The 14,554-nt window shown below is 42.6% G+C and overlaps 1 protein-coding gene across 4 annotated transcripts in view; it reads left to right on the top strand.

The window, feature by feature from the left end:
- The window catches only part of KLHL13 (kelch like family member 13), a 42,366-nt gene that overhangs the window by 17,100 nt on the left and 10,712 nt on the right, over positions 1 to 14,554 (top strand). For all 4 annotated transcript variants that reach the window (XM_072125118.1, XM_072125117.1, XM_072125115.1 and 1 more), the window contains 3 exons: positions 8,856 to 8,997; positions 10,819 to 10,951; positions 11,510 to 11,706. In XM_072125118.1, the coding sequence (XP_071981219.1) occupies positions 8,856 to 8,997; positions 10,819 to 10,951; positions 11,510 to 11,706 (472 nt within the window). The remainder of the gene's footprint in view (positions 1 to 8,855; positions 8,998 to 10,818; positions 10,952 to 11,509; positions 11,707 to 14,554) is intronic.

The raw sequence follows: 14,554 nt of genomic DNA, 5'->3' as shown, positions 1-14,554 counted from the left end.
AGACTGGATTAATAACCCATTCCTGGACCTTGGATGTGTCATTTTGACAAATACTTTAAGTTTATGATGGGCATAAACTGGACTGCATTGTATAAGTTACTGTGATTTGGTGGACATCTTCAATGTTTTTTTCTTTGGAGCCATAGTTTACATCATCTGGACCCACAGACCTGACCTTTTATGTGATGTGTATTAGGGTGTCCTGACTCTCCTCCAGCAGCTAGTATTGTAGTGTAATAGCCTGAGAAGCAGCCACCACGGTTGTCTAGTAGAGATTTACTTCCCCCTACACAATCTGAACACATGCACGCTCGGCCAAATTGAGTATGTGTATAATGGGTGGTCAGAGGGAGTAGCCGTTGGCCTGTTGATGGTTAAGTCGACAGGCCTTTAAGGTGTAAAGCAGAGGTGGATTACTTTTTACCCTAATTTATGTGAATTATAAATATTATACATTCTTTTCATTTTTAATAGTTTTTTTTTTCATGATTTATTTATTTTTACTAATTTTAAAAGCACGAAATATCTACCCAATTTATTCTCCTACATGTTTCTTAAAATTTCTACATCCACATTCTGTTAAATCCAAAATGACTTTCCGCAATGCACAAGATTTACCTTTGAGTAGGATAGTGCTGGTGCTGTATCCTTGTGGTTTCTCCTGTTCTCTATTCTTTTATGTGGATAATGGCTTTTGTCTTTGAGCATGTTTTGGGTCAGACCTTTGCTCTCCTTATTTGAAGCACCTGATCCCTTTATTTGATTCGTACCTACTATAGTATTATTCTATGTATATCATGTATATATTTATAGAGCAGACCTGTGTGTGTCTGGTCTGGGTGACCTGATTCTTCATGATGTAAATGGCCCCAAGCTCATTGTCCTTTCTGTCCTTGTTATAACCCACTTTCCTTTGGCCTTGTGGGCACAGGGTGTTGTGGTATTAGGAATACTGGGGTGATACTATTGTAGATGGCATTATGTGATGTGACATGTCTGGTGCAGCATGTAGCTGCTGTTCTGATTGTACAGTTATATAAGGAGCCGGCTCATACTTCAATCCTCAGTCTCATTACCACTTTACAGCCGCCTCCTATTGCTTTTCCCTAGTCTAACCACTCATCTAAGTGTTGGGGTAACAAGGCATTTTTCAGTTCAGCATTTAATCATTGCTTAACAAGTAGAAACCTCTATCTATAAAGATACAGAAGAGTCTCCATGTTTAGCTTTTTTGGGGAGCTCCGCTCTTCATAAGAACCATTAGTGTGGAGTCTGATTACAGCCTCGACTAAAAAAAGGGCTTACATATTGGCTCCCATCCAAAAGGTAGAAAGTGTTGCTGGTGCCATCTACTGGATAATTACCATATGGGCCAATGTATGAACTCTTAACAACCCGTGACATAAGAGAATTAGTACAACTTTGGCTGAAAGTTAAAGGGAACACTCCCAACAGCGTTCTCGCCTATAATCGGGGCACAGGGCCGTACCGGTTGGTTGGGTATCAAGACTTCCACATAAGTCTTGCGGCTTCGGTTTTTGGTTGGCATTAAGAGTCATGTAAATGTCATCCACCTGAATAAAATCTGATGTACATATGCACCAGGTTATCCTACAAGAGAGTAGGGGTCAGGGTGTCGCTGAAGGCAAAGGGGAAAGGGTGTCGCTGAAGGTCATATCCAGGAATAAAACTCTAGCACATGAATACCTCTGGTTACATCTTTGAAATGTCTCAGTTCTCATGAGGCCAGGGTTATGTAAGGGGTACACCATGCCACTAGAGCAGTGTTTTACAAAATTGTCAACATAAACCCATATTTAAAGAACCATACTTAGCACATATGTGGGCACAAGACAACACTAGTCTCACACTGCTCTGGTGGAAATTTGATCCACTCTTCCAGTATCTTCCACAGTCCAATTATTTCATGAAACCGCTATACCCATTTAGCTGTGTGACGAGGACATTGCCCTGAGTGAAAATTGGTGACCTGAATGTAGAACGCAAGGAAGGAATCACTTGTTGAAGAAAGCTCAGAAACACACTTGCATTCACTCGGCCGTGTAGAGGTCCAGCTCCTGCTTCTAAAAACATTCCCCAAAACATGACACTTCACTGACTACTTTATACACTTTGAGATCAGTCTTTCCCTAGTTTGTGAACAAACATTGTTTTCCATCAAATCCCAATAAATTCAACTAGTTTTCATCACGAAAATGAACAGTGAACAGTGGACCACTCCTTCCTCCATACAACATGCTCCTCAGCAAAGGGGATTACTTCTGCTAATTAAAGGGATGATCACTGCTGGTTGGGCTTGAATTCCAGATGATCTTAAATGTGAAGACACTGGAGGAGATTTATTATCTGTCCATGACCTGTCTGCACCACATTTATCAATGGTTTTTAACAGTTTTCAGACACTCCTACAATTAGTTTAAAAAAGGTGTGTGGCCTATGAAAAGGGGGCAAGGCCTCAAAGTCAGTGCGCCAAAAATGATGCTTACTAGACAGAATTTTGTCCTAGTTTTCTGGTGTAAAAAGAGTTGCACAGTTTTAAAGTATGATAAATTTATCATCCGCTTGTATGAAGCTTGTGAAGCATGAGATGGTTTAGTCCAGTGGTGGCTAACCTATGGCACTGGTGCCAGAGGTGGCACTTAGAGCCCTTACTGTGGGCACTCAGGCCATCACCAGAGAGGACTGCGGGTATCTTCCTGCAGTCCCAGACAGCCCAGGACTTGCTGTGCACAGAGGTATGTTAAAGTGACAGCTCTACCTGGGACTATTTTCTGCTTTATTGGTGTCCTCAAAGTGCTGGTATCGATGAAAACTGTGACCGAGAAGTGAGTATAAATCACTAATTACATTTCTGTGTTGGCACTTCGCGATAAATAAGCGGTTCTTTGTTGTAGTTTGGGCACTCGGTCTCTAAAAGGTTCGCCATCACTGTTCTAGTCTAACTCTGCAGTGTCTTGCCTTACCACACTCTTCATGAATCTGCCCCACTGTATGATGAGACGGACCCTTACCTGGTTCAGTGCTGAACTAGCGAGCAATTCCTGCTGCATTGTTGAAACAATTATCCATGTAGATTCTCCGCATTGTCCCGTCCTCTCTTGCATTTGTTTTTTGGGGGCAGCCAGCCTTCTTTCAGAACTTGAATGCATTTGTGATGTTGTGAAGATGCAATATTCTAGAAATCCTAGTCTTGGAACAACCAACTTTCCTTGCTATGGCGGACACCGTCACCTTTGGAAAGGCGCAACATTTTTTCAAAGTCAAAGAAAGCAGGAGAGGTTACTAGTTATAAAAGGGTTGTCACTTAATTAAGGACATTGGTGCAGAAAAGTGTTCTCTAGCTCAGATCACTGTTCTTTTACAATGATCTTTGTTATATTTTTGGATATATACAATTTTTGAAAATACTGTTATTTTACCTAGGATAGTCACATGACTACACAATGACTGTGCAATTAATGAAACTGTTTTCTATTTTTTGATATCTAGTGTGTGCAGCCATGTTTTACTGTTGGTTGCGTTGGCACTGGCGTGTGTGCAGGGAAGCCACATTTTTTTCCTATGGATTGACTGCGGAGGAGCTGAAGGCCGCATTCCCATGTGACATATCACAAACGCGCCTTCTGCGATCACCTGCTGAAGCGCTGAGTTTATTGTCGACTTGAACAGGTGATAACTGGAGCAGCCTTTTGCGTTGCAGCAAAGTAGTAGATAAAGGCTGTGTAGTCCCTCTGCAACTGTTCCGCAATTGATCCTCAGTCAGAATCCACATTGGGTTAGTACATAAGGGTATCTGCACATGTTGCGGATTTGCACTGCTGAATCGAGAGCTGCAGTACGGTAGCATTGTATGGGAATGATGGCGATCCCATATACACAACACAGAACGACTTTCTCCTGCAGATTTTCCACCATAGCGAGCCAGTGACATGGTGGCTATTGCTGCGGATCATTGTGCACTTATAGGCCTATGAGATGCAAAGGTTATGCAGCGGTGCAGGCTGATAGCGGACGGTTATCTGATGCTTACAGAACAGCTGCTGGATTACCGCTGCCACAAGTCCCACAGACAATTCACTCAAGTGTGCAGGTACACGAATACATGGTGATCCTGGACTATATTTTGATGCAGATTCACTGATTTCTCCTCTCCATAGGAGTTGGGAATACAGAACAGTAAATCACTGTCAATCTTCATCTACATATTTTAAGGTCTTCAGCACATGACAGTCTTTGTGAGGAAACTTTGTGTCCCAGTGAGCACAGTGCATTGAAGCGAATACGTACAGAAAACCCACTGAACTTCTGCTACGCCAATCTTCAATTTTGTCACTCTACCGGGTGCATCCTGAACGCTGTAGCCGTCTCTGAAGCCTGTGAGGGGATGTACTAGGGGAGGGTACCTAATAGTCTTCCATATCACAGGGCATCCTTCCTGGTGTAACCACAATTAGTAGCACCCAAAAACTAGGTGTATCTGGGACCTTCCTTGTTACGGTGTCTGTGTTGTCTTCTTGCATGCATCATTTTTTTTTTTTAAATAAAATTTTTAAAGAAATGTCACATTTGCCCAGGCATCTGAGAATGTGCCCAGGGTCTATACACCCCCCTGGCAGTGATGGAAATCCACCTAGAGAATGTCCACCTAAATTTCTAGACAGGTGGGATTTACTTCATCATCAAGCTGTACCTGATAGTACTGTCACATGCTATGTAGTGTATGCAGTGTTTCAGACCTTCAGATAGGACTGTAGAATTTGATATAAGATGTCCTCAGGCAACATAAGGTGTCACTTGTATCATACTCACTGGTTACATGGGACATTCAATGCAGACGCAAAGATCAAAGCAATGGCCTGTTGTGGAATTACCCATTTAACAACCCAAGTAAATGCTTGGAGCCCCAGAGATCATGCGGGTCCACACTGAACACTTCTAGGTGCCAATACAGTTTTATCTTAAGTTTTCCTCTTTAACTTCTTTGCCATTGCTTTACTCAACCACTTAGATTTGAGCAGATGTTAGGAAGACAAATCCTTGCTTGGGGCTTCTGAAATTTGGCCAAGTTGGTCTAAATGGATCCTTCTTATAAACATTTGCTGTCAGAGACTTGAACCTTCTTACAAATTAAGAGGTCTGACATAATTGGCCTAACTACTTGTGCTTAAGCCTGCTACATTACACAAATATAACATAAGGTGAATGGTATAACAACTAACCTTATATTGTATAAGATCACAAATCACCGCCTATAAGATGCACTGCCATAGAGGTCGCATTAACGCCTCACCAAGCGTCATAGACGCATGATGAGGCGCCATTACCCCCCAAAATAATTGCCATGCGTCAAAGTACGCATGGCAATTATTTCCTATAGCGCGCAGGCTGAGGGGTTCAGCGCGCGCCGCAAAGGAGAGAAATATCAGTGGCGCAGTCGCAGCGCAGGGCCGCTCCGCTGGACATGTGACGCCGTGATCCGTGTCAGCGGCGCGTTGGAGAGACCCCCAGCGAGAGCGCAGGCCCCGGGGGAGACATGCGGCTTCGGGGCTGCTGCTCCAGCTCTCCCTGCAGGCCTGTGTATCAGCGATTACGTGATTCTGGCAGGGCAAGGTGAGTGCAAACCCACACTGTACTCTCTGCACACTGTGTGTAGTGTGCTGCGTGTAGTGTGTGTATGCTGTGTAAAGTGTGTGTGTGTGCTGTGTGTAGTGTGTGTGGCGAGTGTGCCGTGTGTAGTGTGTGGTGAGTGTGTCAGGTGCCGTGTGTGTGTGCCAGTTGCCGTGTGTGGCGTGAGTGTGCCAGTTGCCGTGTGTGGCGTGAGTGTGCCAGTTGCCGTGTGTGGCTTGAGTGTGCCAGTTGCCGTGTGTGGCTTGAGTGTGCCAGGTGCCATGTGTGTGCCAGGTGCCATGTGTGTGCCAGGTGCCATGTGTGTGCCAGGTGCCGTGTGTGTGCCAGGTGCCGTGTGTGTGCCAGGTGCCGTGTGTGTGCCAGGGGCCGTGTGTGTGCCAGGGGCCGTGTGTGTGCCAGGGGCCGTGTGTGTGCCAGGGGCCGTGTGTGTGCCAGGGGCCGTGTGTGGCGTGTGTGCCAGGGGCCGTGTGTGTGCCAGGGGCCGTGTGTGGCGTGTGTGCCAGGGGCCGTGTGTGGCGTGTGTGCCAGGGGCCGTGTGTGGCGTGTGTGCCAGGGGCCGTGTGTGGCGTGTGTGCCAGGGGCCGTGTGTGCCAGGGGCCGTGTGTGGCGTGTGTGCCAGGGGCCGTGTGTGCCAGGGGCCGTGTGTGCCAGGGGCCGTGTGTGCCAGGGGCCGTGTGTGCCAGGGGCCGTGTGTGCCAGGGGCCGTGTGTGCCAGGGGCCGTGTGTGGCGTGTGTGTGCGGCGTGTGTGTGCCAGGGGCCGTGTGCGGCGTGTGTGTGCCAGGGGCCGTGTGGGGCGTGTGTGTGCCAGGGGCCGTGTGGCGCGTGTGTGCCAGGGGCCGTGTGTGGCGTGTGTGCCAGGGGCCGTGTGTGCCAGGGGCCGTGTGTGGCGTGTGTGCCAGGGGCCGTGTGTGCCAGGGGCCGTGTGTGGCGTGTTTCAGGCTTTAATGATTTTCTTGTATTAATAGACGTTTATTAGATCGTTAGTAGACATTAATAGATAAATATATACACAACTAGGAGTTATATATTTGTATTCCTAAAAATTTCATACTCCTCATCGGCTAAAAATACTCCTCAAAAATGGTAAAAGGAGTATTATTACCCTTCCAGAAAAATGTTAGTGCGACCTCTGCACTGCCAGATATATTCGGTTCTACACCCTCCTCCAGTAGTCTCACTGAAGCCTTCACCACCGTACAATGGATCTTTTAGAAATGTAGTTTGCCTGTTCTTACATTGATATCCATCATTGATGTGAAGGTCTTGGGCCTTGCCGTATCTTTTGCTGATATTTTTGGTATATTATAACTACTCACTACCAGTAAATCAACTGGGGTTACAACTTAGTATCTCAGCAACCTGGCTGTCCTTTAAAAATCCCTAAACTTTTTTTTTTTTTTCTTTCAAAGCTTCATCACTTTCGATAACCAAACTGAAGGTAGTCCTCACAGATAATGGTCAATGATACGGAGGGAAATTGGGAAAACTATGGCTTATGAGTTGGGATGAAATTTGTTATTGCAATCAATAATATTTGTTCTCACTTTTCTTAGATTCTCAAACATGTATTGGGCTGAATTAGTAGTAACTATCGGTAGTAGACTTGCTAAAATTTCGTGGAAATTTATTCGCCGTTTTTGTAAATTTTTTTTATTTTTTGTTTCCTAATATAACAGTTTTGAATCTCTTTTCTCTGTGATATTTGCCATAACTGTGTATAATCATCAGGTTTACCGACAGTTTTTCTTTCAACTTTGGTGTAAATTTTTTTTATAAATTTGGAAATGTTTTAGTTATGGAGGAAAATAAATATTAGAATCCCAGAGATGAGATGAAATAGTACAAGAAAGTTTATTAGAATGAAAATAGAATTAATTCATCATCTTAAAAGCTCCTCGGTTTCTAGAAATTTTTCTGAGCATAAAAACTTTGTGTCTTACGAATAAAATGTACTAAAGGAGAAAGTGGCGTTTATGCCGAGCACTTCAATAGCCGGTGTTACTAGGTGGCAGTAATTTGTAAGTAACGTTCTAAGTGTTTGCTCATTGTCATAACATTTAGCAATATTGTCCCTCTTTGATCGTATTCCCCTCCAGCTGGTGATTTCTGTGACTGCGAGAAACGTTCCCCTACATGGAGCATCGCTTCCTGCCCCTCCATTACCCCGCAGAGAGATTTAGATCCAGGTTGTGACCTAACAGTCCCAGAACCTTGTATATTGTGGTCATTGGTGGGTTCGCTGTATGTACAGGGTCGCTGTCCTGTTGTGAGGTTACCCATTGGCTAGAGAGTTGCTATGCCTCCAGATATTCCCAGGCGCACGCATGCTTGGCTTTTCTGGATTTGGATAAGAGAAAAAGCTGCACCTTTTGAGACGCTTTTGATGGCCGACAGCCTCTCCAATCAGATCGGACATGTTTAAATCCATCAGCCCTATCCTTATTTTCCCTGATACAGGCGGTCCCCTACTTAAGAACACTCGACTTACATACGACCCCTAGTTACAAACGGACCTCTGGATATTGGTAATTTATTGTACCGAAGTCCTAGGCTACAATAATCAGCTGTAACAGTTATCAAATGTGTCTGTAATGAAGCTTTATTACTAATCCTGGTTCTTATGACAATCCAACATTTTTAAAATCCAATTGACGCAGAGACCAAAAAAGTTCTGTCTGGGATTACAATGATAAAATATACAGTTCCGACTTACATACAAATTCAACTTAAGAACAAATCTACAGACCCAATCTTGTATGTAACCCGGGGACTGCCTGTATCTGGAAGATCACACACAATGAGGTAGATTGCTTTTCCCCATAAAATTGGGGGCAATATGAAGCAGGGTTAAGTTACAACTCGTGCTTTTCTAGGGACATCGGGACCTTCCTGTAGAATTGTGTCCACTGATTAACCATTTCTATTTGTAATGTATAAGGAGCCATATGGTAATGTACGGCGAGTGTTACTAATTTTTTTGCATTTATTTCCACCAATTTTCATATACGGTTGTGTTATATCCCCCTGATTCCTCATGTTTATTCATATTGTGGTTGGTTATCTATAACTGTAAACCCCGCCCTTTCCCTAAATGCTTCCTAGAGATTATACATGTGCCTGTTTTTTGTATATTTTAGCGTGAATTTTCTAAAAAGTAATTTTTATTTTTGCTAAACGATTTAGTCTGGTTACAATTTTCTTTCAGATCTTTGGTGGAGGAGGAGGACCCTCACTTGAAAGTCTCTCTGGGGAGCACCGATATGGGTGTGTCTGCTCACCTCCAGTCTTCAAAGACGGGCACCACGCGCTTCTTTACCAGCAATACTCACAGTTCAGTGGTATTACAGGTACGCAGAGGGGACAGTCCTTGGATAATGTAGCAGGTGGCTAGTTTTATGGCTACATGTGGGCACCGTAAGAAGGCTTATGATTTGATAACGGCTTTCACATAATTTATCTATGCAGGGATCGTAGTGATGGGATGTTTTGACCATGCAAAGCTACAGACTGTTATGTATTGACCTTCAAGATATGCCTAACGGGGGGGGGGGGGGCGGGGGTATTAGTAGCAGCAGGATTGTGAAAATGCATTTATATTTCAGGATTGTAGCTGGTGCATTGATTTGAGATCTCCTGAGTAAAGGGTACCTGCACATGACGTGGAAATGTGCTAGCTGTAGATATTACAGAAAGTGGGATATGCTGGCGAGCGGTGTGATGCAAAGATCTGAGAACACAACAGTCAGGAGACTCAACCACTGCTCAAAGTACAGCTGCAATCCTGGAATAGAAAGCTATTTTTCGACGTTATGGTTACACAGATCTACAGGAACAGTTCCCAATACTGTATGCTGCATAGTATGCTCAAAACTGGTCATAATGACAGCGATACATTAAATTTTTAGTTTAAATACCTATGTAGCTATATAGACTAGTAATTCCATAGACTTGTTCTCCATAAGGGGGACAGAAATTAAATAACTGCTTTATTGTACAGCTCAAGGTGTAGGTAAGGTTGGATAGCAACACCGCACACTTGGGTAAGGCCGCGTATGCATCTCCACTATGACTATCTGGTCTCTAAGGATGGTGCTGTCCCCAGTGACTGTAGCATCTGTCCATGCACATGCTCTGCAGTTTGCAGATAGAATACCACATTTTATGTTTGTTCTAGATGATTCGGGTCATGCAGACAGAAAATACTCCAGTGGAAATGTATCCATCTTCACTAAAACTGGATACTTAATTTAGAAATGCATGTGATTGAGAAAAGCTCTTCCCTGTACAGTTGAATTGAGTTTCAAAACGCAATCCAACCGGAACATGAATCAAATCCCGGTCCAAGGGTCTGATTATTCTATTCTCTCCATTTGCTGTTGGCAGATTCTGGAGAAGCCTAAGAAATTATATTGCATGTGGACTATACCCTAAATACACATAGGGGAGATTTATCACTGCTTCCATTCTAGTTTACTGGCATAGAAGCAGTGAAAGAATTGCAAATTCTTGGGCAATTCTCACTGCAACTACACCAACCCCAACTCACGTGGGCATGGAGGGGGTGTACAGGGGTTCGGCAGACGGGTCTGCATAGTTTCGAAGAAAATATGCAAAAGCTGGCCAGGTCGCATCTGACATAATTTTGCACACAGGGATACAGACCCACAAGGTATTCACACCCGGACCCCTATCTGTACTCCATGAGACACATGCATATAGAAGGCCCTTTAGAAACGGCTTGTAGAGGGTTTCTTCTAGCAGGATTAGGATTTATTACACTCAAAATCCGTTACAAAGCATATATTTCTTTTTTATGATCAATCAGTGTCTAAGGAAGATACTTTTCCTGTTTTTGGTGACGTTTCTTATTAGCAGGATGAGCACTTTGATCTTCTATAGAGATGAGCGAACCAGAACTTTAGGTTTGGCAGCTCCAAAAAACCCTGGACATGCTTGATGGGCTGCAGAGCAGCCAATTGGGCAGCTTTACGCACTTAGGAACTAAGCCTGGCTGCGATTGGCCAGGTGTTTCCCCCAGGTGTCCGGAACTGTCGAATAAAGGATGCCGAACCTATAGTTCAGGTCCGCTCATCTCCAATCTATGAATATTGATATCGCTTTATATTCACAACCTCTTCATTCTCCTTCTCCATTTCTTTCATTTAAAGGGATTTGACCAGTTACGAATAGAAGGCCTACTCTGTGATGTTACACTGGTACCGGGTGACGGGGATGAAATCTTTCCAGTCCACCGAGCTATGATGGCGTCCTCAAGTGATTACTTCAAAGCCATGTTTACAGGTAATATGATGTGGTGTATCCAAAAGTACTTGCCGTTCCTAGGGCCCTAGAAGAGGTTATTAGCAATCAGTTTGCACACACCCAAAACGTATAAAATAGTTGGCTTGTTTGAATAATTGGCTAGTTTGTATGGTCATGTTCAGTTTGAAGCTTTTATTTAAACTTCTAAATACTAAGAGTGGAAACATCTGTTTTTTTTTTAAGTGTTTTTATACGTTTGCTATTAGACACATGGCATTGATCAGTGTGACGCAAAATTTATATAAAGGGACTTGCCAAATGTGCACCTGTTGTGCCTAATGTAATATTGTATGCTGTGTTGTCATGTCCATTGTCTGTGTAAGTCTTACTTCACCTGTGATGGGTAAATGAAATTTCAGTGGTAGAACTTTCCATGTAACATTTTAATCCCCGAATAATTAAAAGTGGAATTAAGTTTTACACCTTCCGCACACTGAAGTGTCTGCTGCCAACAAGGGCTTTTAGTGTAACCAGGTTTTATTTAACTCGTGTACATCTTCAGGATAATTAAAACGATTTTTTTTTTTTCTCGTTTAGGTGGAATGAAGGAACAAGATTTAATGTGCATTAAATTACACGGCGTGAACAAAATTGGATTAAAGAAAATTATTGATTTCATTTACACTGCAAAACTTTCTCTGAATATGGATAATCTGCAAGACACACTGGAAGCCGCAAGCTTTTTACAGATACTGCCTGTGCTGGACTTCTGTAAAGTATTTCTTATATCTGGGGTAAGGCTCTTTACATCTGTTGAAAATCTATTAATTTTGACAGCTATTCCAAAGTAACTCTTTGCACACACGCACACTTGGCTTAGTCAACTGTACATGAGTTTTTACTATGTATAAGGATACAAGCCTCCACTATACGATTCTGATGGCACCTTTATGCATGAGCTTTTAACAATGTACAGGCGGTCCCCTACTGAAGAACACTCGACTTGCATAAGACCCATAGTTACAAACAGACCTCTGGATATTGGTAATTTATTGTACTTTAGTCCCAGGCTACAATAAACAGCTGAAACAGTTAATCAAGCTTTAGTGTTAATATTGATTCTTATGACAACCCAACATTTTTAAAATCCAATTGTCACAGAGAGCAAAAAAAGTTCTGGCTGGGATTACAATGATAAAATATACAGTTCCGACTTGCATACAAACTCAACTTAAGAACAAACCTACAGACCCTATACTGCCTGTATAAGGATACAAGCCTCTGCTATACGGTTCTGGTTGAAGCTTTATACATGAGTTTTTAAAAGGTATAAGGGTTCAATCAACTATATAGTTCTGGCTGCACTTTGTCTGAATTTTGCATGAAATGCAGTATAGCCATAAGATTTTTTTTTTCCCCCAAAGAATAAAATGAGGTTGGTCATGCAAGTCAGTTGTGCACGTCTGATGTGTGTGGCTTCCTTTGGAGAATACAACCTAACAAGATCGAACTGCAGGGCACCAGAGTGTGTAGTTTGGGCAGCCAGTTCCTGGATCCTGCACTTGTTTTGATATCCTAATGACCCCTTTCCTTTATACCGTATACAGGCAGTCCCCAGGTTACATACAAGATAGGGTCTGTAGGTTTGTTCTTAAGTTGAGTTTGTTTGTAAGTCGAACCGTATATTTTATCATAATCCCAGCCAGAACTTTTTTGGTCTCTGTGACAATTGGATTTTAAAAATGTTGGGTTGTCATAAGAATCAATATTAACACTAAAGCTTCATTACAGACACCTGTGATAACTGTTATAGCTGATTATTGTAACCTAGGACTAAAGTACAATAAATTACCAATATCCAGAGGTCCGTTTGTAACTAGGGGTCGTATGTAAGTCTAGTGTTCTTAAGTAGGGGACCGCCTGTATCCTCTTTCTTACCGAAAATGACAAAATCCCCTCCACTTTAATCTTTGCTTCTTGGGGCCTCCATATTGAAAATCTTGTACCCCAAACAATCTGTGTGCTTGACAGACTGAAACCATACGGATCAATAGAATGATACATCAAGGTTTATGCGTTGTATGTTACTATTCCTGGTAGTAAGGGGGGGGGGGGCCATGCTGCATTACCAGGCCGCACCACTCTGGTCTGACACTGTGACTCAATAAAAACAAGTGTCATTCTCCCGATTTCCTGATGTGCCACCACATAGATCATACATCGATGACTTACTCTGATAGGTCATCCCTGTGCACTATGCACTCAAAAATAAAAATTAATTATTGGTCAAAGAATTATTGTGGAATTTTTTTGAATGAAGGTTTTTCCTGATTTATATGTATATAATGATCAGATCAGTGTATGTTTTACTTCTCTTCCTCCTGCCGCTGTAATGATGACTTTCTACATTGGAGCTGCCTAAGTCTCTCTGTACACCCAATATAGCCCATGGCTTTCTCCAGGGGGCAACCTGTAAATGGTTAAATACAAATTACATGCAACTTGGCAACAGGACATGGGATAATTAAGCCTGAATAATGTGAAATGTTTTTCCCTCATTAATTATCTTAACTTTATAATCTTGTTAATCTTTTTCTATTCACGAAAGGTTGAGATGTATTTTTTTTTTTTTCCTCTAGTTGATTACCCAGTCGCTCATCTTTGCACAACTGGTCATGAATGCTTATGCTTAAAGGGGGCATTCCAGGATTTATATTTTATTGATGACCTATCCTGACTCTAGTTGATCAATATCAGATCAGTGCACTGCAAACTGACGGATGGAAGTGATGTCACTTGTCTGGCATGTAGAATCTGTGCTCCAACTGAGCTTCACGGTGCATCTTGTCAGATCCTCACTAATCTGGTATTAATCACGGCCTTAAGAATAGGTGGTCAATAAAGAGGGAAACAAAATATCAGAATACTGCTCAAGCCCTGAAATCAACATGAAATGTTTAAAGGGAATGTACCACATCTCCTTGGCTGCATGACACATAGAAATGCTCTGTGATTTCCAAAATACCTTTATTTCTGTTCAGTATGCAATTTGAGAATTCCCCATTTCAATCCAAATGCAAATGAGGCAGTTGGTGTACCTGACTCGTCCTCCGCATCTGGAGCACTGTTATTTGGGAGTGGTATGAATCAGCCAAGAATAAGCTGCAGATTTTTCTTGCCAGATACATGGAAGTTAAACTAGAAGGAAGAGGAAGTGATTTGGGCAAGAATAACAGTGCTCCAGGTGCTGAGGACACTCCAAAGTGCTTCATTAGAATCTGGATTGAACCAAGGGTTTTCCGGTCAATGGTAGAATGGCCAGAAATAATAATCTTATGTTGGAAGTCACAGTAAATTTCTCTACAATATGTGGCCATCAGATTACATGCTTTCAATACTCATTAAAAACTGCATCTTAACCGTTTTTCATGAAGACTTTTTTTTTTGTGAAACCTGCACAAAAATTAAGTGCGATTCCGGCCTCAATGTATTTTATATCTTCTTTTCCAATTTGGAATCTGCCATTATTTAATAGCAATACTTATTAGCATTAAAGTCACAATGATTTGCAATACAATGTACAGGACTGGCCGATGTGACCGGTGTATCACTGGGGGACACAAGCGCCTCTCTCAACATGGC

The sequence above is a fragment of the Engystomops pustulosus genome, chromosome 9 (genome assembly GCF_040894005.1).
Source record: "Engystomops pustulosus chromosome 9, aEngPut4.maternal, whole genome shotgun sequence".
NCBI classification, from domain to species: domain Eukaryota; kingdom Metazoa; phylum Chordata; class Amphibia; order Anura; family Leptodactylidae; genus Engystomops; species Engystomops pustulosus.
This window is presented reverse-complemented; position numbering and strand designations above follow the sequence as displayed.